Source organism: Centrocercus urophasianus, unplaced genomic scaffold (assembly GCF_019232065.1).
Source record: "Centrocercus urophasianus isolate 14NV4802_14NV808 unplaced genomic scaffold, USGS_Curo_1.0 seq_24, whole genome shotgun sequence".
In the NCBI taxonomy this organism is placed as follows: Eukaryota; Metazoa; Chordata; class Aves; order Galliformes; family Phasianidae; genus Centrocercus; species Centrocercus urophasianus.
In genome coordinates, this window is record NW_024884800.1 from 4,088,282 (window position 1) to 4,111,155 (window position 22,874).

The following is a 22,874-nucleotide window of genomic DNA, read 5'->3' on the forward strand; positions in this document are numbered from 1 at the left end:
GATCTAGCACAGGCCTGAGAATTCAGCTGAGACAGTGATCTTCTCATCTCCTCCCTTTTTATTCTGTTCTTAAATTGGTTTATGACTCCTAGCTTGTTGTCTTTTTGCCATCTACCCAATCCATAGCATGTTCTAGAAATTAGCAGTGGGATGTAACTGTTCAAAAAAAAAACAGGAAAATCCTGTCCTTTTAGGCTCTTGCACAACATGGAGTAGAGAGCAGTGGTTCCTGCTGAGCATGGTGCACCAGGGAGGAGATAACCTGGGAGCAGCAGCAGCGGGGCAGTAGCAGTCCTTGTAGGAGTCTTTTCTTGTACTCTTGATTTCTTGGAGGAAGAGTGAAAAGAAGCTGGCAGTATCACATTGTATATTTCCATATGTTTTACATCAGGTTCTGCAGCTGTGGGTTAGGTGAATGTAGCATGTAAGTGATGCATCATGTTCATTAATGAGGAATACAGTCTTTTTTTGCTTTTTTTTCTTTTTGTTTTTGTTAGGAAGGGGGATTAATGACAACTCGCAGTTGATTCAAGCTTGTTGCAAAACCGAGACTTAAAAAACTTTTCTTTGTTGTTTTATCTCACAGGCTGGATGGAAAGAAAATCATGCAACATTTATGAATGAACTGAAAAATCTGCAGGCGTCAGGACTGACAACCCTTGGTCAGGCACTCAGATCATCTTTTGACTTGTTAAATCTCAATAGATTAGTGTCTGGAATAGACAACTATGGACAGGTAACAAATCTGTCTCTAGTCTTCCTTTTTCTCTGTGTGCTTCTAAATCATGCTAGGGAGGGGTTTTGATGGTTTAAGTATATCTTTGTGAGTTTTTTTTTTTTTCCCTATTTTTCAATATTCTGTTGGATAATTATATGTTAAAGCTTGACAGATTTGATTTTCTTTCTTACTGCATGTTCTGATCATACCATGAGATACCACGATAATATCATTTTTTTTTCTTCTGGAACTTCAAAGTAGTAGTGTAAATAACTCAATCTGTAGTGGGCAGTTGCTGCTTTAGAACCTGTACACTGGGTGGCAGCAAATTTTATTTTCAGTTTTATTTTATCAGTAGTTACCATTCTGTCTTTCTCCTTTCTCGCATTTGGAAGATTCAGTTAAAAATACTCAGTTTTTGCCCCGCTGTCATCGTGCAATGATGACTTCACTGAGTTATTATGAATTTATATCATGCTTCTGTGGAACAGAAAAGTTTGAAGTTATTACTGGAAGAAAAGGACGAGTAATTCTAAAAATGTGTTTAGTGAGTGTCTGTGCACATGCAGTTTGTGCATCCAGCTCTGCATGGCTCCATGCCTGCTGGAAGAGAACTTCTGGTTTGATGAATCGTTCATCTTATTGCTTATTTCACGATGACAAAAATATTAGTCTACACCTGAATGTCCTGTGCTTTTGTTTCTAGGGAAGGAATCCATTTTTTCTTGAGCCATCTATTTTGATTACCATCACAGATGGAAACAAACTGACGAACACGGCTGGAGTTCAGGAGGAGGTAAACTGACATTAAATTCTTTCAAGTTATGATCTTACAAGTTGGTGCTGTGTTGAGGTGAATATTTCTTGTGCTTTTATTGCTGCAAAAAGTGCTTCTGTTCCATCAGCTTGTTCTGCATAGCAGGGAAGCTGGATTGCTGTCATTGCTCAGCCCTCAATTTCATAGCCCATGTGGATTTCCAGACTGTAACTTCAGATAAACTAGCGGATAGAAGAGAAATGGGGTCCTTTACAGAGGAATAGGTGTTACGTTTTCAGATGGCTTGTCAAATATTGAAAACTTTCTTAAATCTTTCTTTACCAGCTTCATCTTCCTTTGAATTCTCCTTTGCCTGGAAGTGAACTAACCAAAGAACCATTTCGTTGGGATCAAAGACTGTTTGCTCTAGTGCTGCGTTTGCCAGGAGCTGCATCTGTTGAACCAGAGCAGCTTGGGAGTGTGCCTACTGATGAATCTGCTATCACACAGATGTGCGAAGTTACAGGAGGTACCTGGATATTACTTTGCTCTGATTTACATTTGGCATTTGCTTTAAAACGTGTATTGGATTCATTTTTGCTTTAGCTTTTCTCTCACTCACAATTACTCAGTGTCTGCCCGAGTCTTTGTGGTTCTCTTTGAGCTTAGTTTCCTGCAGCATGGGAGAACTTTCTTTGTCACGTTCCAGTTTCAGATGTACTGGGTGTGGGAGTGTTTTCTCAGTGCACCAGTGTAGGAAGGATTGAAAATTTCTTAGATTGTCCTTCCAGGGGTTGGCTATGCTCACTCATGAGGTTGTTATTTACAAGCATAAATGTTGAGTTGTGAGGAAGAGATGTTACTTAAAGGGATGTTAATTCTGCTGAACGGCTGATAAACTAATATTGAACCTTAAAATAATTAATTTTGGGCTTTGTTCTTCAAGATCTTCCTCAGAATTTTTGTTAAATTGGTTCTTGACAAAATGTTGCATGGGAGGGGAGGTTTGGGTTTGTGTTGGTGTTGGTTAGATTTCAGTAGACAAATTGTACAGACTTTGTGAAATCAGAATTTGTTGAGGGCCTTGTAAACTTGGTCTTATTCCAGCCTGATTTAGCCTTAATGGCTTTTCTTATGAAGAATTAAAAGCTGAGCTGTTTTTTCTTCCTTTGGTTTTATTGTACTTGTAAAGCATTTTGCATCAGTTTCTACTAAGCTTGCTGCTGTTATGTTTGATAAAGCTGAAAGCCTTGGCAGTGTGACTTCATATAACAAAATATCTTCCTTAATTTACACAGGGAGAATAGGAAAGCTTTGAGTGATCTTAATGTTCTCTTGTAGGTCGTTCTTACTGTGTTCGGACACAAAGAATGTTGAACCAGTGTTTAGAATCTCTAGTTCAAAAAGTCCAAAGTGGAGTTGTTATTAACTTTGAAAAGTCAGGACCAGATCCAGCTCCTATTGGAGAAGGTACAGTAACTGTTTTTTTCTACTAATGTTTTTTAAAAAGTGTTCTGTGTGCATGCAAATGTCCTTAAGTGTCTTCAGTTTCCTGCTAACTTTTCACTGCTGTGTACAGGATTTCTCAGAGGCCTAATATAATCTAAAAAAAACGGATTAAACTGTAAAGTTTCAGTGGGCGAGCTCTGGTTCCTCTTTAAATATTCCAGATCACAGTGGATGCACTTTCTATAACTTTTGAGTTGTGTTTGTTTAGTCTTGTCTTTGCTATATTGTTCCCAGTGTTAGTTTGGTCCTTGGTGGGTTGAACAAGTGCTGTGTGTTTCTATGGATTTGAATGGATAACCTTCCTGCTTGCCAGCTCTCCTGTCACTTTCTTCACCTCTTTTTTTGGAGGCTGAAGGAAGCAACAGAGGGAAGTGAGTATTTAATGAAAGTGCTAAATATTGAATTAGTGCTGTCAAAATTTGTGTATAAATGAAATAAATTCAGGAGTATTTGAGTCATACTGTTAACTGATCACAAACTCTTGAATGTTCCTTGCTGCAAGTGAAGAACTCTGTGCTAAGAACAAGGAATTGATCTGCCAGCTGCAAGTGAAGTGCACAACCAAATAGGAAAATGCATCCTTAACATGGAACAGGCTTTCAGCTTTCAGAATTCATGGCTGGAAAGGAGAGAGCTGTGACCAGTTTGTACTTAGAAAATAAGGGTGTTGCTGGAATGTCAGAAGCATGATAGCTTTTAGGATCCCCAGGGCATCCCAGCGTAGCCTGTTTTTAACTTTGTTTTCATTACTTGTTTTTAATCACTTTTTTCTTGCTTTATACATTTTTTTTTCTCCTTTTGCTTAATAAATATCATTTGATTGGAAGTATGCTCAAGGCTTTCCTGTAGGGCCATGCAGGACAGCACCTCAGCAGATTCTTGGGTCTCTGTTGGCTCGAATGCTCTCCTGTGGCAAAACAGCTGGTGAAATTGCTTTTTTTCCTTTTGTCACATTTTAAGTGGTGATGTACTGTGAATACATATGCATGAAGATACTTATGAGAACTTCTGCCTTTACGTAAATTGAGGAAGTCCTCAACTAGAGAGAAATGTGGTGTTCACCAAAGCTGTAGGGTCACTGTGTATATAGTGCAGAGGAGCAAAAAGTGCTGGCAGACAGAAAGGCACGCTGTGGTTGGCCAGCTGTCGAAAGCAGGTCAGTTTAGTAAACTCAAATAATGCTAAGATTCGTTAGAAAGGTGATCTCTTTTGTGCTGTATGAATTGGAGAGCAGTCTGAGAAACTTCTGAGATGCTGTGCTGCTTCAAAGCTCTTTGCAGTCAGGGTGGAGGGAACTCTGTGCTAGTATGCTACAGCAGGCTGGCAGATAACACTGCTTTTTCCAGGAAGTGGTGGAGATGAAGTGTTCTCTGACTGCTTTCTCATTAAGAATGTGACAAAAGCTGCTCCTGCCAGATGCATTTGGCTTTTCCATGAAACTTTTCTCCACTTTCAGTTTCCATGAGTGGCGACATCAGTCAGTGAGCTTTGCATCCCATGGAGAAAGACTGTAAATGCAAACTGTCTGTCTTTACAGGTGCAGCAGAACTAAAATGAAAGACTTGCTATTGCTTATCAGATGTGTGTCCAAGTACTGATCTTAGACAAATAGCATTTTTCATAATATGAAAGTGCCCTGCTGCACTAATTATCTAATTGTTATGCCACTGGTGTGGAAGGATAGATGGACGAATGTTACCAATTTTTTCTCAGATTATGCTGTTTTACACTTAATGTAGCTTTTTTCAACCACTGATGTAAAGATCTGTGTCTTTGAAAGAGTTGTGATGCAGCACCTTATTGGTTACTAATACAGAAATTTTGCTGGGAGACAAATGCATGCCATGTAGCTTTTTATTTTCTTTTTTTGTTGTTATTTTGCTTTGTTTAAATTTTAGATGGACTTGTTGATTCATCCAGGCCCATCAATTCATTTGCTTCTCAACCGTGGCATAGTTGTCATAAACTCATTTATGTACGGCCTAACCCCAAAACTGGTGTTCCTGTTGGGCATTGGCCAATCCCAGAATCTTTTTGGCCTGATCAGAATTCACCAACACTGGTAAGTCAATAAGAACTGAAAACAAGGATTCTGCACCTAATTAAACGGATTGAAAATGAATACAATTTTTTTTCTTACATTCTCTGTTTGCTAACATGATCTGACTTCACTTTAAAAGGGTAGTTAACATTATTTTTAACACAGAACAATGTCATGGAGATAATCTATGCTGTTACTTTCTATTTGAAAGTTTTACTTCTATATATAGTTGGATACTTTGGTAAAGCTTTGAAAAGATTGTAGAATTGATCTACAAATTACCTTATACACCACAGCTTTTAGTTGGAAGCTTTGTAAAATGCATTTTGGGTGGAACAGGGAGTATTTGTTGTTGATGAGGATAGATTGACCTGTTTATTTTTTTTCTGATTAGCAGTACTTCATGTACGACCTCTTCTTTCTCTACCAGAAAGAACTAAACTGAAATAGAAAAGCTACCCATTCAAAAAATAAGATAAAAACAGCATTAACTTTACCCTTTCCCACTAGGATGATCATGCATTTGGCTTGCCTTACTAGCCTCTCTTGTTAGGCATGATCTGTGTCTGCACTTTGCCAGTGGGCTCAGTGCTGTTTCCTCCCCACCACCCGTGACTCAAGGGGAAAAGAAATCAAACTCAGCAGGGAATATCTTGAGAATATTGTTTGGGAAGTGAGTGGTTTATAACCTGTAATTCTGTGACAACAGCAAGCTGGAAAGCGGAATTGGAAGTTTTCTTCAAACATAACTGTGATAGGGGTTGAACAGCATGGGCACTTCTAAGTATCAAGATAAATGGTTGGATGTTAACCATGTTTTTCTCTTGTTGGGGGAGCAACGTCTGTGTGTTTAAACTGGAGAAATGCTTAATATTCTGTTGTAGGAGCATGTTTCCTTTTTGAAGGAAACTGGAGCAGGAGTGTTCAAGCTGAAAAGATAGTGAAATGTATACTTATGAATTTTGTTCTTTCCCAAAGAATTAATTTGCTTTTAACTGTAAGTACCAGATAACAGATATGTTATATTTCTCCCTTCCTTTTAGCCTCCACGCACAGCTCACCCTGTTGTGAGGTTCTCCTGTGTTGATTGTGAGCCAATGGTAATAGACAAGCTTCCTTTTGACAAGTATGAGCTTGAACCTTCACCCTTAACGCAATACATCTTGGAACGAAAGTCTCCCCATACCTGCTGGCAGGTATTTGCCCTTTATTTGATTCTAGAAACATAATGAGTACCCTAAAGTGACTGTACCTTAGTTTTTGTAGGCCTGGAGGTTTTGGGGCCTGGTGTCAGGCTGCACCTGATTGGAAGAAACTTGTCAAGGTTTCCGTTACCTTCTTTCTAATGAATTATGAAAAGCTAGAGTGAATGTTTCCTCTACAGGTTCTGTAATCTCATTTGATTCTGTTTCTAGGTCCCTTTCATTTTGCTGAGAAATGTGTCCCTCAAGCTCCATTCTTGGCTATCTTGCAATTCTCTATAGGCTTTCATTTGCTTTTGGGAAAACCTGGTGCTCGTTTCCACCGTAGTTTCAGATGTTGATTAGGTAATGATTTCCACTAAGTAGTTGAAACTGCTGGTGGGAGTCGAATGGAAGCTGTTGATTTTAACCAGATTGGCCTTGAAAAGGCCAAAGTTCTGTTGTTGAAATCATTTGTGATTTGGATAAGTGACTTGTTCCTGTATTCTCTAGACAGTAAGGCTTGTAATTCTCTTCTGAGCTGTGTTCTTGGAAGGGCTATCTGAATAGATCCAAGAGGAGCTTGACGAGTAATATCTTAGCTGGAAGGGTGGGACTGGAAGTGTCTTTGTTCTGCTTTTGTTTCCCTAAAACGTGTTACAACTTCACTTAAAGTGTAACATTTTGGAAGTTGGTTTTAATTGAAGAAGTCGAAGTTAATTTTAACAAACTTACTTCAAATGTGGGGTTAAAGCACTCCCAGGTATTTTACTTGCCAAAGTCATCCAGGAAATCTTTTTTGACTAAAACCTTTCTGCTCTTTTTCAAAACCTGCTTTTTCTTCTGCCTGATCAACAGACCCATCTGTGCTCGGGAAATGCTCTCACTGTAGAAAGTGTAGAAGGAACCCCATCCCTTAGGCCACCTCCACTCCCAGTAAAGTTCCTGGAAAAGAAATTGAGAAAAAAATGTCCTTTGGAACTGCAAGATTAGATTTTTCTTAGGCAAATTATTATTGTGTTGCAGATTATTTTGAATGTCCCAGTATGTACCGCCTTCATCCTTTAAAAAATATCTTTGCAAGTATTGCTTTTTCAGGATTAGTGTTCATGTATACTTCAAAGAAGTCAACATTAAGAAAATGGAAATACGACATAATTGAAAGCTGAATATTGAACATTTGTGTTTGTGTGGGCTTGCTACGTTAGTCTGAAAAGTTTCAGGTTTCTTTTTATCAGTGTTCTAAATTGTAGTCATGCTTTTCTATGAGTCAAAGTCATTTCAAGTGTGTTGTTTTTAATATGTCTTTAATAATGGTCCCCTAACCTATTTTAAATAATCTCCCTGCTCAAATTTTACACCTTGAAGAGCATTTCCATACTGGCTGGCATACACTAAATGTTGCATGTCTGCGTTTTGTAGCTGGAGAGTTTAAGTGCATGCTCGTCCTGATGCGTGCCACCTTCAACTTGGCTGTTCTTGATAATGGTTGTCTCATTGCAGTTGAATTCAGACTTCTTTAAATGCTGTATGGTTTGTATTCTTTGTGTTCCTGTAATGCAGTGATATCTTTTCTTTTTCTTCAGGTATTTGTGAGTGGCAGTGGAAAATACAGCGAGCTTGGCCATCCGTTTGGGTATTTAAAAGCAAGCACTACTTTAACCTGTGTAAACCTCTTTGTGATGCCTTACAACTATCCTGTTTTGCTCCCACTGTTAGGTAGGTAACACGCTTACATTGGACTGCAGCTACTTGAGAATAAGAACAAATAATTGAGAAGTGGTTGGTGTTCTGCCTTAGCTTGAGACGTTATAAAGTAACGGAGATTGGAGAGTAGAGAATGTTGCAAACTCTTTAATATTAAATTTGGGAGGAGAGGATTTTCATACCCCCTCTCCCTTTTTTTCTCTCCAGCAGAGGAGGAGAGCTACCTGCTTCCAGTGCATGTTTGATGCTGTTCACCTCCTAGACACGTAGCCTCTTCCTTAACCTGGAGTAAGCTTCAACCTCCATTCTTTTCCCTCATTTAGGGTATGGTGTATCCAGGTTTTTCAGTTGCTCTAGTAGCAGCTCATTTTTTATTTTTTCTGGAGGATCAGATGCAGTGTTATGGGTGTTGGGAAGAGGGAATTCCCTGATGCTGTTTAGAGCTGTAAGAAAGAATAGAGCAGTGAAACAGCCTACAGTTCTTCCCTGCCCAAAGGACCAATGTTTTTCACTCTCACAATGAACTTCCTTTCTACAAGAGAGATGATATGAAAAGGTGCTGTGTGAGTAACTGCCATTACCAATTGTGACTGCTGGGGTTTTGGCATAAGGATAATGGCAGAAAGTTTGTTACTAAGCTTTTTAGTTACAGATATAGGATACTTTAATTCTTTTTCTTTTTTTTTTTTTTTTTTGTGGGTATATGTAGTGATACAAAATAACAGTGGAAATCTAAGAAAGTTAACACAGGTTTGATTCTTAGTATCTTACACAAGATTGTTGCATTTGGTTCTGGAAAACAACTTAGCAATGCTTTTTCCTAGTTGATCTTAATGAAAAAGAAGAGAAATCTGTGCTTGCTGATCAGGTGAATTTGATGATAATGATCCTTGTAGCCTAGCAGCTGTCCCAGAATGTGGAAGTAGGAGGCTTCAAGATTAATTTAGTGTTCTCTGTACGCTGGTGGCTGCTGAGTTACTGCTGTTGGTCCACTCACTGAAAAGTCATCAATGATACCAGAAGAATTTCCCTGCGTGTTAAGTTCAGATCTTGTTCCAGGTTGTTGTTCATCCTTAGCCTCCAAGGCATGGTGGAATTTATGTTCATGGTGGTCCATGATGGAAGGATCTAAATAGTATCACATTCTGTAGGTTTGGTTATTTATGTCTGTTTCTGCAAGAGTGGGTTTTTAGTATGTTCAGCCTGAGGAACACTTCAGAAGGCAGAACGTTTCGCAGAAGGATGCTGAGGTACTTCAGTGCTGAGTGTGTTTGGCTAGCAGGTTACAGAAATTCCCTGTTGAAAGATTGGTTTTGATCACCAAATTCCTAAAGTGAAGGTGAGGGAACAGATGTGGATCGGAGCAGAGGTGAGGTGCTGTGATGCACAAGGTGTTTTGTGACTGATCTCACTCGTGTCTGTGGGAGGTCATGTCTGCCCATGGAGGGCTGCAGAAGCATCAGAGCTCAGGGAGTCAACATGGAGAGGTGCTGTACTTGTCCAGGTGGAATCTAATGTGGGTGGTGATGTTTTCTGGTGTTTTTACTTCGGGTTATGTGGTGTGAGCTGTCACGACTGGACTGTTGTCAGATGAACTGCTCTGGTAATTAGGTTCCAGCTGAACTACTAAAGTTGGATGCTTGTTGACCATTTTCTCTATCTTTCCCTCTCTTTGTTTTTAAACTATTCACTGAGTTTGAAAGTGCATCGAGCACCCTTATGTGGCACTGGATATAAAAGATGTGTATTGATATCTTGTTTGTCTTGATTTGGTGGTTCTCTGTGTTGGTGTAGGGTGGATAAAGGACTTTCGGAGCACGACTTATACTAACTGATATGTATGTAGTTTTACCTGTTCTCTTGGAATTGTTACAGCTTGTGGTCCATTCCTAGTGGTTACTAAATGCCATCTTCCCAACAATCGGCTGCTTTCAGCTTTCTCTGAGCTTAGGAGAAGTTAAAAGAATTTTGTATTGATTTCTGGACTGTGTGAAGTAGTATCCGAAAATCAGTAGGTTGGGTTAAAACTGCTTTATGAAAATATTATTTAAAATAATATTTAATATTATTATAGTAATCATTATAATATTATGAAATATTATCCAAAGGATTTGGATTTGATCTGTGAAAGATAGTTAGCTGAGTTTTTTTTTCCTTACTTACATAAATGATGGGGTGCAGCCCAGAGCACAGTGGAAATAGTACATTTTGAGTGCCTGTGTTGTAACCTGCTGACAGTGCATGTCTCAAACTCTTGCAATAGAGGCAGGTAAGATACTGGTGATCTCCTTGAAACTTGTGGCCAAGTTTACTGCTGTGACATTCTTCCTTTTAGAAGAAACTCATGCTGTGGGAGAGGCTCTCACTGCAGATGAGACAAGTCTTTGCTGAAGCTCTGCTTAGATTTGAGAACTTACTCAGACAGCAAAGATTGTATGCAGTTGAACCAGAGCATATTATGAACGTCTCTACTGTTTAAGAGTGGCTGTGCTGTCAAACTTCAGGGATTATATACTGGAACTACCTGCACAGAGGAAGACATGGGACAGTAGTAAAGCACTGATAAGGAGTTCAAGGTTAAAGCTGTTACAAGCAACTCATAGGCTTTAAGCTATTAGAACGTGCTATAACACTGAACACTTTACAGGATTTCTAATGTTTTTCATTTTCAGTTTTGGGAGAGAGGTATAGTTAACTTCTGCCATAAAGAGCTAATGGGTTTCTAAGACATGAATGGATATTGCTTTGTATTTGCCATATATTGTGATACTGTCACAGGCTTCTTAGGATAATGGTTCTAAGCATGTGGTACATTGGGATTGTAAGCGGAGTTCTAATTTAGCCTATCAAACTCCACCCCCTTCCTTCAGGCCTGGAAAGAGAACAGCTAGAACATCTGTAGAGTGTTTCTGATACGCGGTACAAAATTCGTTTAGATTAGAAAATTCCTGTAATTAAGTATGGTTTGACTGTGAGAAGTTGGAAAGTTGTGTCTTAACATCTGTTCCATTTGTGCAGAATACTATGCAAGTCAAATTTTCTTCTCCAAATACGTCTTCCTGAAAGCTCCATCTGGAGAAAACAATTTCCTTGCTGCATCTGTCTTTTTCACACCGTTCTCTGTGCAACTCTGTCACCTGCAGCTCCTTCCAGTTAATTTTTGGACATCCCTTTCTTTAGTCCTGTCTTTAGCTTCACTTTGCCATTGTTAACCTACTGTATCCCTACCAAAAAGAAACTCGATCTCAGTTGGTAATATACAATTTCTCATGATTAATTGCAGGATACTGTGTTCACCTCTGTTTAGAGATCACTGTTACGATTTATGGCATGTGCAGCAAATGGCTACGTGCCTTAGATCAGTGATCTTTAAACGCAGCATGCACATCTCTAGTGCAAGCAAGGCATTTGTAACATGGTGTCCAAAGGAAATAATCCATCTAGTTGCCCCTCTCTTAAAGGGCAGCAGTTTTTGTAGCTAATTAGGCTCTCATCTACATGTGAGGCAGAGTTTGCTGACCTAGCGTGAGCTGGCAGTGATGCTGAAGGTACTCCACTCCCCCTTCTCTTAGAGGGGTTTGGTTTAATCAGAAACAGGGAGTCCCTGATGATGCAAGAGAGAGACAAGGGAGGTGAAACTCAGCAGGTGGATCTGTTGCACCTTCCGTGTTACCAGTAGTTGTGCACAGTATTTTAAGTCTGGCATATCTTGTAAGTTTGTCTGTAATGAGAAATTGTTCTGGACTGTCTACCAAAGCTAGGATCGGAGTTCCGAAATCCTTCATACTTAAGGTTAAGAACAGTTTCTGTGGGGAAGGCCCATTGGGAGATGGGAGGAGGGAGAAGAAAAGCTGGGTGGGGGAGAACTTGGCAGTTGAGTCTGTGATAATGCTAGTGGTCTGGGACCATATAAACAAAACCTTCTTTTGTTGTTTTCCTTCTTGCAGATGACTTGTTTAAGGTTCACAAACTTAAGCCAAATCTGAAGTGGAGACAGGCTTTTGACAACTACTTAAAAACAATGCCTCCTTACTACATACTGGTATGTTCCTTTTCTCATTTTGTGCTCCTAGGTATAATAATGGCTTATGTGACCAGAATCCTGTGCACCATACCTCTTCCTAGTAAATTTTGTTGACGTAATTACAGGTGAAATTTTAGGTATTAAACATTTTGTTTTGCAGAGGTATTTAGATCAGGTCAAACGTTTTTAAAATAAATCAATTTCTTGCAATGTTGAGCATTAGTAACAATATCAATGTAATTGAATGCATTTTCAGATCACTGTATACAAATGAGCTTTGATCTAATATGCTATAGATTGCAACCAAATTTGGCATTGTTTTTCTAACTTGGTAAGGAAAGTGCAGATTTGTTTGTTCATTAATGTAACTGCTAGATCTGATAACTGCTGATACTAAGATACTGGCTGGGCCAGATAAAGGGTGGTGGGAGGAACCATGTCACCTTTTATACGTAGCTTGGACAATGCACCTCAATACGGACTTGCATCATCCCGGCTATTCTGGTACTGAGCCTCTGTGGAAATGGCACCATGCCGTGTGGTGTCTTGGTAATGTGGCATAATGTCCATTGCAAGCTAGTTAGACTACCAAACTCATGTCACCTGTTATCTGAATAGACTTGAATTTTAGTTGCCAAAAGTGGAAAAGCTAGAGCACTAATCCATGTGCCTTAGCTTCCTGTAATTGATCTTATACAATTCTTGTTTAAAGACTTACTCTCTTACTATTGTGTATTTTGTTTTCCTTATAGCCATTAAAGAAAGCCCTAAGGATGATGGGAGCTCCAAATCTGATATCAGATAATTTAGATTGTGGACTTAGTTACAGTGTTATCTCTTACCTTAAAAAACTCAGCCAACAGGTAGTATTGATAAAACCTTTGCAATTAGAAGTGCGTTGATTATTTAGTTTGTGATAATCTTATTATAACACAGTTAATCCCTGTGGGAGTTCATATGGGTGTTCAGCATACACTGTAATCGAGGACTGGGTGAGCGTTTCCACCACAAACACGGATGAACTCAGAGTGACTCTGTAGCCAGTGACTGTGCCTTCTGTAAGTGGTGGAGGGGAGTGAGGAGGCCTCCTCAGCTGCATTTTAAGTGTCTGCTAGACCTTTGCATTCCAAAGATTATCACTGATTGGATTTATGACTGCTCTTGCATCATTCATCAGAGCTGAAGTCAGAGGCTTGCTCTCAGTTCCACATTTGTTCCATGGACGCCTTAGCAGTGTGTACATTGCAAACAGTGGACATGCCCGTCCATGGCGAGTAAGATCATAATGAACATTTTATATCTGAGCTTCCTGTTTCCTTCAGGTCAGATCCATTATGTGTGTTGTGTCACCTGATGAAAAATAGTCTTATGGATCTTTCTCTTTTTGTCAGTAATGCCCTTTTGGGTGTAACTGTCTGAAAGCCGTGCCTCCTTAGCACGAATGGTTCTTGCAACAGTAGTTTAATGTCTAGAAGGCAGTTGCATAGCAGTGCAACCCTTAGAAATCACAAAGAAAAGATCCTCCGCCTTAAAGAATGCACAAAATATGTTCCAAAATCCTCTGAATGACCGAGCATCTATTAGGCATAAAATGTGTTATTTTGCTAATGTAATGACACACAAATTCTATTATTAATCTGCAATATGGAGTTGGAATGGTTTGAAATGACTGCTGTGGTTTTCACAGACACTGTCAGGACATGAAACAGTTTAAATGTGTTGCATGCATTATAGGCTCTTACATAGGGCCAAGCGATTCCTGAACTCTGATGTGTTTCATCTGTCCTTAAAATTCAGAGTTTCCCATAAACAGTGAAACAAATCCTACAGAGGATGAGATCTGGGGGAAGTGGGTTGAGATCACCATGCTTAGTACAGTACAGTCATCTGTAGCTGTAATAAGAAAACTTTGTTGATTGGAGGATTTACATGTTTTCAGAAGCTTAACATGAAGCAAATACCTGTAGGTTTAACTACTGTTCTCCCTTATCTTGATGCAAGCCTACTACAAACCTTAGTTATTAGGTTGTATCAAAATGAAATCCGAAATACTGTTTTAAACAGAACTTGACATTAACCTGAGGCATCCCACCTCCAGAGAGTTTTTTGTTTTTCCCTTTTAAAAGTGATTTTTCAGGAGCACAAAAAGAAAGTCACAGACTTGCAGCAAAATCAGGGACATTCAGAACCACCTACTGGCATGTAAATTTAGATAAACTGGCTAAATATTTTTTTTCTCTATGCTAGCGCAGTAGGAGTTTATTCTAAACCAGATCTAATATGTGTCCTCCAGTATGTCCCTGGGTGTAGGTAGTTCTCCCATTTGTTGAGTGGTTGGGAACCAAATTGTGGTTTTATTCTGTTGATGTTTTATACTGGCAGTCTGCAATGCTTGCTCATTCTTTAACTCGTGATGTGATTCCATTTTAGACAAAAATAGAGTCGGAACGGATAATAGGTTCAGTGGGTAAGAAAGTTCCACAAGAAATTGGAATAAAAGTGAAAAATCATTCCAGTGGCCTCTCCTTGGTGCACAGTAGGGATTTTAAGCAACTGCTTCAAGGTATCACTGGGGAATCTCCTCTGAGACTGGCGGAAATGAATGTTAAAGAATTTGCTGGCTTCCACATAGGACTCTTAAACAAGGTAAACGGCTTGGTGTTCTGAATGATTAAGCAGTTGGTTTGTTTGAAATGAGTAATTTTTATGGTCTTAACACAGGAGAAGGAATTGAGGACTTTTGCTGAATTTTGAAAAATGCATCATTGACATAAGTAGTGACTAGAGGAAATGCCATTTTTTGCCCGTGCTTTTGGGACATAATTGAAAATCCCAGTCTTAAGCAAAGATTACTGTGTTGGAAGTGACAATCTCTGCACAAGGCAGCTAGTGCTGTCAGTCCAGAAATGAATGCTATTAGTTTTGCTAAAACTGAAAGCACTGTTGAAAAAAAATTGAGTCTTCCGTATCTGATGGTGAAGATCTGAAGTTGCTTTAGAATAATTTTTTTTAGTAGTTGATGTTGTTACAGTTCATAGAGAAATTCCTCTGTGCGTGAGCACTGATGGGTTAACTGAAGGTTATCTGTTTTATTATAAAACTAGGATTTGAAGCCACAGGCATTCAGGAATGCATACGATATTCCTCGGCGCAGCCTTCTAGATCAGCTAACCAGGATGAGAACCAATCTTCTGAAAACACACAGGCACATCGTGGGGCAGGATGAAGGTATGCTGCCACTGTTACTCATTAACGGTTTGGAAGAGAGCAAAATGATTTAATTGACTGAAGTGGAACTTTCTGTCCTGCATGTGGGAAGGAAGTGGACCTTGCATCTTTTATTGAGTCAATCATTATCTTTTGCTAGACTCTGAAAGGGAAAGAATGAAACATTTGCCTTCTGGCGGGAAATATGTTGTGCTTGCTTTGAGTTTTAAAAAGCAATGTTGTGGAAGAAATTTCCCATGCAGTAAATTGCAGTAAACCTGTTTGTATACAAAGAGGGAGACGTGTTTCACTTCACCCTTGTTAGTTGAGTGCTGGTGGTCTAAATTTGCAGTTTAAAATAGAGATTGAACTTGCTTATTTTTCGTTCTTTTGTCAGTTAAACGTAACTCTTACAAACCTTGTTTCTGAAATTGTAGTCTTGTACTTTTCTACTTCTTAAACATTGACGCTCGCAGTTGAAGTGTGTGAGGCTCTTCCTTAGTTTTAAGGCCGACTACATTAAGATGTCTTGTTGTGCTGCAGACTGCCTTCACAGTGTTCCTGTTGCTCAAATGGGGAATTACCAGGAATACTTGAAAATGATGCCTTCACCCCTTCGAGAGATTGATCCAGATCAACCAAAAAGGCTTCATACATTTGGCAATCCATTCAAGCAGGATAAGAAGGTAGGATGAATCTGTTATCTGCTGTATTGTTATTTGAAAGCCACATGCATTGTCGCAGAGGGAATTAATCTAGGAATTGATAAAGCAGTATATGTGTTTTCTTACTTGTTTTATATACATGTATATGTATTTTTTTTCAGGGTATGATGATAGATGAAGCAGATGAATTTGTTGCTGGGCCTCAGAATAAGATTAAGCGTCCTGGAGAGCCAAATACTCCAGCATCTCTAAAGAGAAGGCGTAGCATGTCACCACTGTTGAGAAGGCCACAGTCACCACCAGTTGTAACAAATCATGTTGGTGGGAAAGGGCCGCCGTGTGCTTCTGGATCCCTGGCACATGTGAACCTCAAAGGTGTACCAACAAATAAAGGTATGTTGAGTTGTAGTACAAATCTGAAGTGGAAAGTCTATGCAAAATAGATTAAAAAAAAAACCAAACCAGCAAACTCTCTGTGATTTCTAGGCTAATAGGCTAATTTTAATGATGATTAAGATAGGATTTCTTTTGTTGTAGCTAAGCAGGCTATTCTTGGAGTTAATGAAGTCCTGAATGAACAATAATTTGATGAAATATTTTTAAAAAGTTCTGAAACCTTTCGCCAAGGTGGTTTGGAGTTAGCGAGCCTTTCATTTTAGCTTTTAGTTCTCATTTGTGTATTCTGCAGTGGGGAAAGGAGAGGTCAGGAAGGAAAGGAAAAACAAATACAGTTATGTTTACATACCTATTGCAGCAGAGTCAAGAGAATACTCTTAGTTGTTGAGCTAGGGAAGGGAATACTTGAACTTTACTGTCAGAGTGACGGAGCACTGGCTGCCCTGGGAAGTTGTGGAGTGTCCTTCTGTGGAGACATTCAAGACCTGTCTGGACACTGAGCTGTGCCACCTGCTGTGGCTGCATCAGCTGTGGGATTGGACTCTGTCATCTCCAGAGCTCCCTTCCACCCCTACAGTTCTGTGATTCTGTGATTTTTAGTTTACTCAGAAGTCATAGCACTGCAATAGGAATTCAGAAAACGATGTCTTTGTGACAATTCTATCGGATGGTTGCTATCCTAAGGGATATTTTCATTTGATTGCCTTGATTATTGGATAAAACTTCTGAAGAGAATTACTCAGCACTCTCTGATCGTGACACAGTACTTTAAATGAGAAGGGGTGCAGAGTAACTTCCTTTTTTGGCTTTTGATACTGAATTATTCAATAATAATATGCATCTTTTTACTTTGTAGACACCACTAACAATATTGTCCAAGATGGTAATGGAGAGAAGAAAGCAGAAAACTGTCAATTGCTGGAAAAACAAATTGATGGCATATCTGTACAACTGGCTCCCTCTGTTCCAGCTGCTATGGGAGATGATGAAATGTTACCCAACGACTTGGACTCTCTACCTGATGAGTTCAATTGTTTAAGTGAAGATGGCTTGGATCACAAAGCAGGCACCAATGCACTTGTTCAAGGGCCTCTAAATTACAGTGTGGCTGGAGATGACCAAAAACGAGCGATGGAGGCGGCTTCAGAATCTGTGCCAAATTCCTTTAAAATAACACCTATGATGCTGGAGGGAAACAATGCTGATATCAAAATTAAAGTGATGAAAGAGGTTCGCAAACCTGGAAGAAGTAAGTTCTTTGTTATATAACATAGAATGTAATATAATATATATATATGTAATACACTAAAAACGGGCAAGGGAGAGAGAAGACTTCTTTTATGTCAGAAGCAATTTTGAAAATTCGTAGAACTTTAGATTTCAAATTGTTTCTGATAACTTGGATATGAGCAGAAGAGGAACGGGAAAGGAGGAAGGTCCTTAAATGGGAGGGCAGGTGAGTTGACAGCAGGGTGTGTGGATGAGTGCCAAGTGACCTTGCTTTCCCTTTAAGTTAGATTAACTGTTGTAAGAAATATCTTATGAGGCAACTTTCACAGGTTTTATTTTTGTAAGTGTTACCGATGATGTTATGAGACTTGATATTTCAGTAGTGGAAGGGTAACAGTCAGCAATGCCTATCTTAGACTTTCCCTTATATTGCAGTACTCCTTGTGTGTATATATATATATATACCCTGTGTACTTTGTTCTGTGTTTGTCAGAACTTGTGATTGAGGGCAAAGGCATATGTAGCTATGAGGGCTGGTACACCTTGAAATGTGATTGATGGAAAGGGAATATTGCAGTTAACAGCACAATAATATCTTATTATTTTGAGAAAGAGTGTTAATTAATGATGGAATGCTGTTGTGAGCCCATAAGAACTGAAGACTAAAATTCATTTGTTCTCTATTTTCTTGTAAGGTTTATTAATTCCCCAAAATCTGAATTGTTGTCAGAAAAAGTAACTTGGCACCTTGGTTTTTGTTACATAGAGAGTATCTCCAGCTAATGTGTGTGCTGTAGGACTTATCATAGGCATAATCTTTAAATTCTTCTTAAACTGTGGATGTCCTCAATGTAGTCTGTATCCAAGTGAGTTATTTCTGCAATATGAACTACTGAGCATTTTTCTAATACGTTGTCAAGAGCTGGTAATCAGATGGACTATTCATCCTTAACTCTTTTTCTAATCTTCTGTTGCTTTCCCAAAGCTTAGCATTTCACTGAGACATAATCACTGTGGCAGATCAGTTCTTGTGGCATGCCTTGCTGCAGTGTTCAGGGAGGCATGAAAGAGGGGATGCCTCTTTGCTCCTGTCATCTGCTACTGCTGGCACTGCATCCACGGTGATCTTCTCTGCTGCTCAGACCTCGCCTGCATTTTTCCAAGGGCTGATGTTTCCAGCTGTTGCTCACTTAAGAGAACCTAATTCTTCAGTGACACATTTGGATACCAGATCATCAGTATTGCTTCAGATTATTTGTATCACTGCTTTCTTGTGCACAAAGCTAACGCTGGATATTTTTTTTTGTCCAGCATGTCTGCTGAAGTGTGGAACTCTGAGCTTTGTTGCTTCGACTGTTGAGAGTTATTGAACCTGCATTTGAAAGATGTATTTCTGAACTGTTTGAATTTTTTTTTTTTCTTTTTTTAGATTATGAAAAAATCTTCTCTCTTCTTGAAGAAGTACAAGGACCTATGGAAATCCAGAAGTATTTCATTGAATTTGCTATCAAGGAAGCAGCAAGGTTTGTATGGATAAAAATGATTCAGTCACGAATGGTTACTTTTGATTAGGTTAATAAAATATAAAAATGTCCAGTACTGCTGCTTTGTTTTCCTATTTTGATGTATTTCAGTTAGCATAGTTGTTCTGGCTGTCAGTCTGCCCTTACATTTCCTGGAGTAAATGGCCATTAGGTGAAGAAAATGTAGAATAGAAAGATGGTGGTTGTTGGAAGAGAAACTCAGAATTTGTCTGAGTTGGGAATGGTGGCTGTACTAAATCACATTTGCCAGTCCAGTCCTCAAATAAAGGAAGCTCTGCTGGTAACAGAGGCTCTGGTAGTAGTGTTTGTCATAGCTCAATGATACTGGGTTGTCAGACTGTTGTTTTTTGGGAAATAAATAAATAAATAACTTTCTTTCTCTTCCTTAGGTTTAAAAAACGTGTCTTAATACAACACTTAGAGAGAATACTAGAGGAACTAGAGTTCAGCAGCCTACCCAACAGAGTTAATCATGTCAACAGTAGATAATAGTTTACCAGCCAGACGAACACGGACCAGGAATGAGTTTGCTGTGCCGCGGAAGAGTGGAAGAGAATGCAGCTGTTGCCGTCACCATCTTGGCAGTCAACTGATTTTACTGTCAGAGTCTGAGAAGAAGCAGTGGAGCTTTAACTTTACAAACCTCTATCGGCAGGAGCTGGGCTATAACCTTAAGGATTTGCTATGAAAGGTGTGGCTTTTTTCCTGTGGAGGGTGCTATTTGCTCGACAGGCTGAAGAAAATAACCATTGCTGCCCCTCCTGCAGGTGATGAGAATTTACTCATTTGAACACTGTCATTAGACATTTACGTGCTGTAGGCAGCAGGTTGCACTAAATGGGGCACTGTCAAATGCACACACTGTCTGCATCGTGGAGAGAGATCCCATGTGTTCCCCAAAAAAAAAAAACCCTCCCAGAAACACCTGCACTGGTAATATTGCATGTTGCCACCACAGAGACAAGGGTCTTGTTCCTGAGAACTACTAGCCATGCCTTTAAACTTGAGATTCAGTGTAGATTGAGAGTAAAGAAACTGCTATTGTGTTAATGAAAGCTAAAGACAGCCCTGTGACTGTTACCACCTGATGGTCACTAAACAATCTACCTCAGACTCTCTTCTGTTTTGTCTGCAGACATTATGAAAGTGCACCTGAGGCTTCCCAGGTCCCCGACTTCAGTTCTCTTTCATCCTGTGAGGAGGACGGAGATTCTTCAGGTGGCCTTGGCACACGCTGTGCTTTGGAAGCACTAAAAGGAAACGCTTTTAAAAACGTGTATTTTAATGTTCATACGAAAGAGATTATTTTGAACAGTATTGTTACCAGATCACTAATTTGATATTTTAACTGTATAAATTTTTTGGAACATAATGTATATATAAAATAAACCATTTTATTAATTTTTAAGACGTGCTGATCTGAGGAGTCTGTAGCGGGCAGCATTGAGTTCCGCCAGTTGTCAGCAGCAGGCTGCTGATGTTTTTGTAATTCTGGTCTGCACGCCCTCAAACTCAGCTTATGGTAACAGCTGCAGATCGTGTTTGTGTTCATCTTCCTATGGCACGAGCCCTGGGGTGCCTTGCCCCAGCAGTCGGTTCAGCTTGTGCAGGGTGCACGTTTTCACTCACTGAGTTCCGTCTGACCAAATCCGTGGTTACCTGAGTTGGTATCCTCTCCTCTATTCCTCTTTTGTCAAAAGGCAATTTTATATTCACAGAACATGCAAAGAAGACTGAAGCACCTGCATGTAATTCAATTCTTCCTTTTAACAGCACCAATGAGATGCCACTAGTAGGTGGCTCTTCAGATAATTCTGTATTTTCAATTGTTCACGTATAAAAACATCCTCTGATCCTTTAACAGCTTTGTTTTAAACGACAGGATGAAGTTGTGCTCATGTGAATGAGCTCTTTATGAAGTACTGTGAACATCCTAAGGATTCTATTTGACCAGCCAGCGCGAGAGGCAGGGAAACTGATCAAAGTTGGTGACATGGACTTCTGTTCCTACTGGTGTTTTCAGGACTAGCCAGCCTGTGAGATGTATTTTCCTTGTTCTCTGAAGCACCTTCTGGAAGTGGTAGTTTGACTGTTGGAATTACACCAGTGAAGTTCAGAAACAAAATAAATGCCAGCAGCAGCAAGTCTGTTATAATGTTATGTGGATGAAGTGATACAGGGAAAGAAGTTACTGTAAACTCTTAGCTGTTACTTATCTGTACAGTTGAACATATTTTTAAAAGATGCAGTCATACCTCTGAGATAAGTGATACAAATTGGGATTCGGCTCTTCAGAATCATGATGTGGAAGTCTTACGTCACCAGAATGGACCTTGCATGCCAAATGTTGGGTTCTTGAGATGGAATTGATTGACAGTAGGTCACATGTACTGCCTGTACATGGTTTTACAATGCGTAGTTATGTGCGTCGAATTGCTTGTGATTTTTTAATAGTGTTTTTTAATAGTAGGTTGTAAGAGGAGATGGGCTTCTTCTAGTCAGTTCTTACTTAATTTTCTTTACTGATTCCAGGAGAGCTGCTTGATCATGGTGTGCCTGTGTAGAGGCTGAGTTTTTAGCTAGTGACCTTGTTTGTGTAGTATCTGTACATAATCTTTTGATGTGATACAGTTGGCTGCCAAATCAGGTATAGGGAGATGGTGACCTTGTTTGGAAACCTGTATATCAGAAAATGCACAGGAATAAAATGAATTTGGGTAAGAACATCAGAGGAGAAGCAGCTTTACACTGAACTGGACATGAATCTTCATAAGAAAGAAGGCATACCGTCTTCAAATTGTTCAATGAGAAGATGAAGAAAAGTCTGTTTGGATGCACACGGTCCTACATCCCAAGTGGAGCACATAATGAACATTGTTTGCTTAGGAAGCCAGTGGATGTTCTCAGACTTGTGTTAAGGAGAATATTAACAGAATCCTTTGTAATACAAACAACCTTGTTTGACGTGGGTGGCAAATGCGTTGAAAAAAATACAGCCATGGCTTTCAAATAGCACAGTTCACTTTGATGTGCAACCAGGACAGCCAGGAAGGGTTGTGCTGGTGTCAGACCTTCCTTGTGTGTGGAGACCCTGACCCCTGCAGCAGTGCTACTGAGTGCATCTGGTCAGCTTCTGAGCAGCAAGAGTATTCCATGGGATGAGGAAACGGGCACAGGCTGGGCAGTGGAAATGTGTCTGTGGATGGGATTTGGAAAGCTGCGTGTGCTTTGATCGTACTTGCGTTTGTTGAGCCCTTGTACAAGATTGGAATAATGCAGCACATCTGAAGTGAAATGTTAGGGGAAAAAAACCACAACTGTAGCTTGCTGTGTTGAGCATAAGGAGCATCATTTAACAGTCCAAGTTAACAGTGTATCTTCATGCTAAAGGTGGAAAAGTGTGGTGCCCTGGTGTCCAGATATCTGTATGTGTTCTGCTTTTTCTGTTGACCCTGATTGGGCATCCTCAGTGCTTATTGTCTTCATTCTTCTCTTACAAACAAGAAGCTTTGCTCTTTCCTGAAGTGAGCCTGCAGCCTTACTGCTCTCTGGCCCACTTGCTGATGTCTCTTAGGTGCTCCTGTTTCCAGTTTGCGCGCTGTGCGCTTATGATGTGCAGGGATGTATTCTTCCCCAGGCCTAGCTAACATCAGAAAGCGACTGTCATCTTCTGAAATAACAGCTAGAGAGGCTGTTGCTCAGCTATGCTTGGCTTTGCAATGGTTAAGAGGTCTCATGTCTCCCTTTAGAGGAAAAAGGAATTTTCCCGTAACATTTTTGTTTTGTAGTTTTCTCTGGATCCTGCCTCTGAGCTGGCTGGCTGAAATGGCAGTGATGTAGTGCATTAAGTTTTGTTTCTTTAATATCTGCTAAGAAGCTTCTGATGGAAAAAATA

The 22,874-nt window shown here is 39.7% G+C and overlaps 1 protein-coding gene across 6 annotated transcripts in view; it reads left to right on the top strand.

The window, feature by feature from the left end:
- Window positions 1-20,387, top strand: part of LOC122163806 (integrator complex subunit 6-like) — a 51,141-nt gene extending 30,754 nt beyond the window's left edge. The window contains exons 3-19 of one of the 6 annotated variants that reach the window (XR_006170051.1): window positions 587-736; window positions 1,425-1,514; window positions 1,821-2,004; window positions 2,817-2,945; window positions 4,883-5,046; window positions 6,069-6,221; window positions 7,793-7,925; window positions 11,861-11,955; window positions 12,690-12,800; window positions 14,368-14,583; window positions 15,042-15,165; window positions 15,688-15,830; window positions 15,971-16,202; window positions 17,062-17,454; window positions 18,865-18,958; window positions 19,369-19,746; window positions 20,115-20,387. Coding sequence is in view for 4 of the 6 variants with exons in the window: in XM_042825305.1 (XP_042681239.1) it covers window positions 587-736; window positions 1,425-1,514; window positions 1,821-2,004; window positions 2,817-2,945; window positions 4,883-5,046; window positions 6,069-6,221; window positions 7,793-7,925; window positions 11,861-11,955; window positions 12,690-12,800; window positions 14,368-14,583; window positions 15,042-15,165; window positions 15,688-15,830; window positions 15,971-16,202; window positions 17,062-17,454; window positions 18,865-18,958; window positions 19,369-19,468 (2,511 nt within the window). In the remaining 2 variants the exon portion in view is untranslated. Of the gene's footprint in view, window positions 1-586; window positions 737-1,424; window positions 1,515-1,820; window positions 2,005-2,816; window positions 2,946-4,882; window positions 5,047-6,068; window positions 6,222-7,792; window positions 7,926-8,120; window positions 8,202-11,860; window positions 11,956-12,689; window positions 12,801-14,367; window positions 14,584-15,041; window positions 15,166-15,687; window positions 15,831-15,970; window positions 16,203-17,061; window positions 17,455-18,864; window positions 18,959-19,368 lie in introns of those variants that run through there. The other 5 variants (XR_006170052.1, XM_042825305.1, XM_042825307.1 and 2 more) reach the window with 5 other exon arrangements.
- Window positions 20,388-22,874: the final 2,487 nt, after the last annotated feature.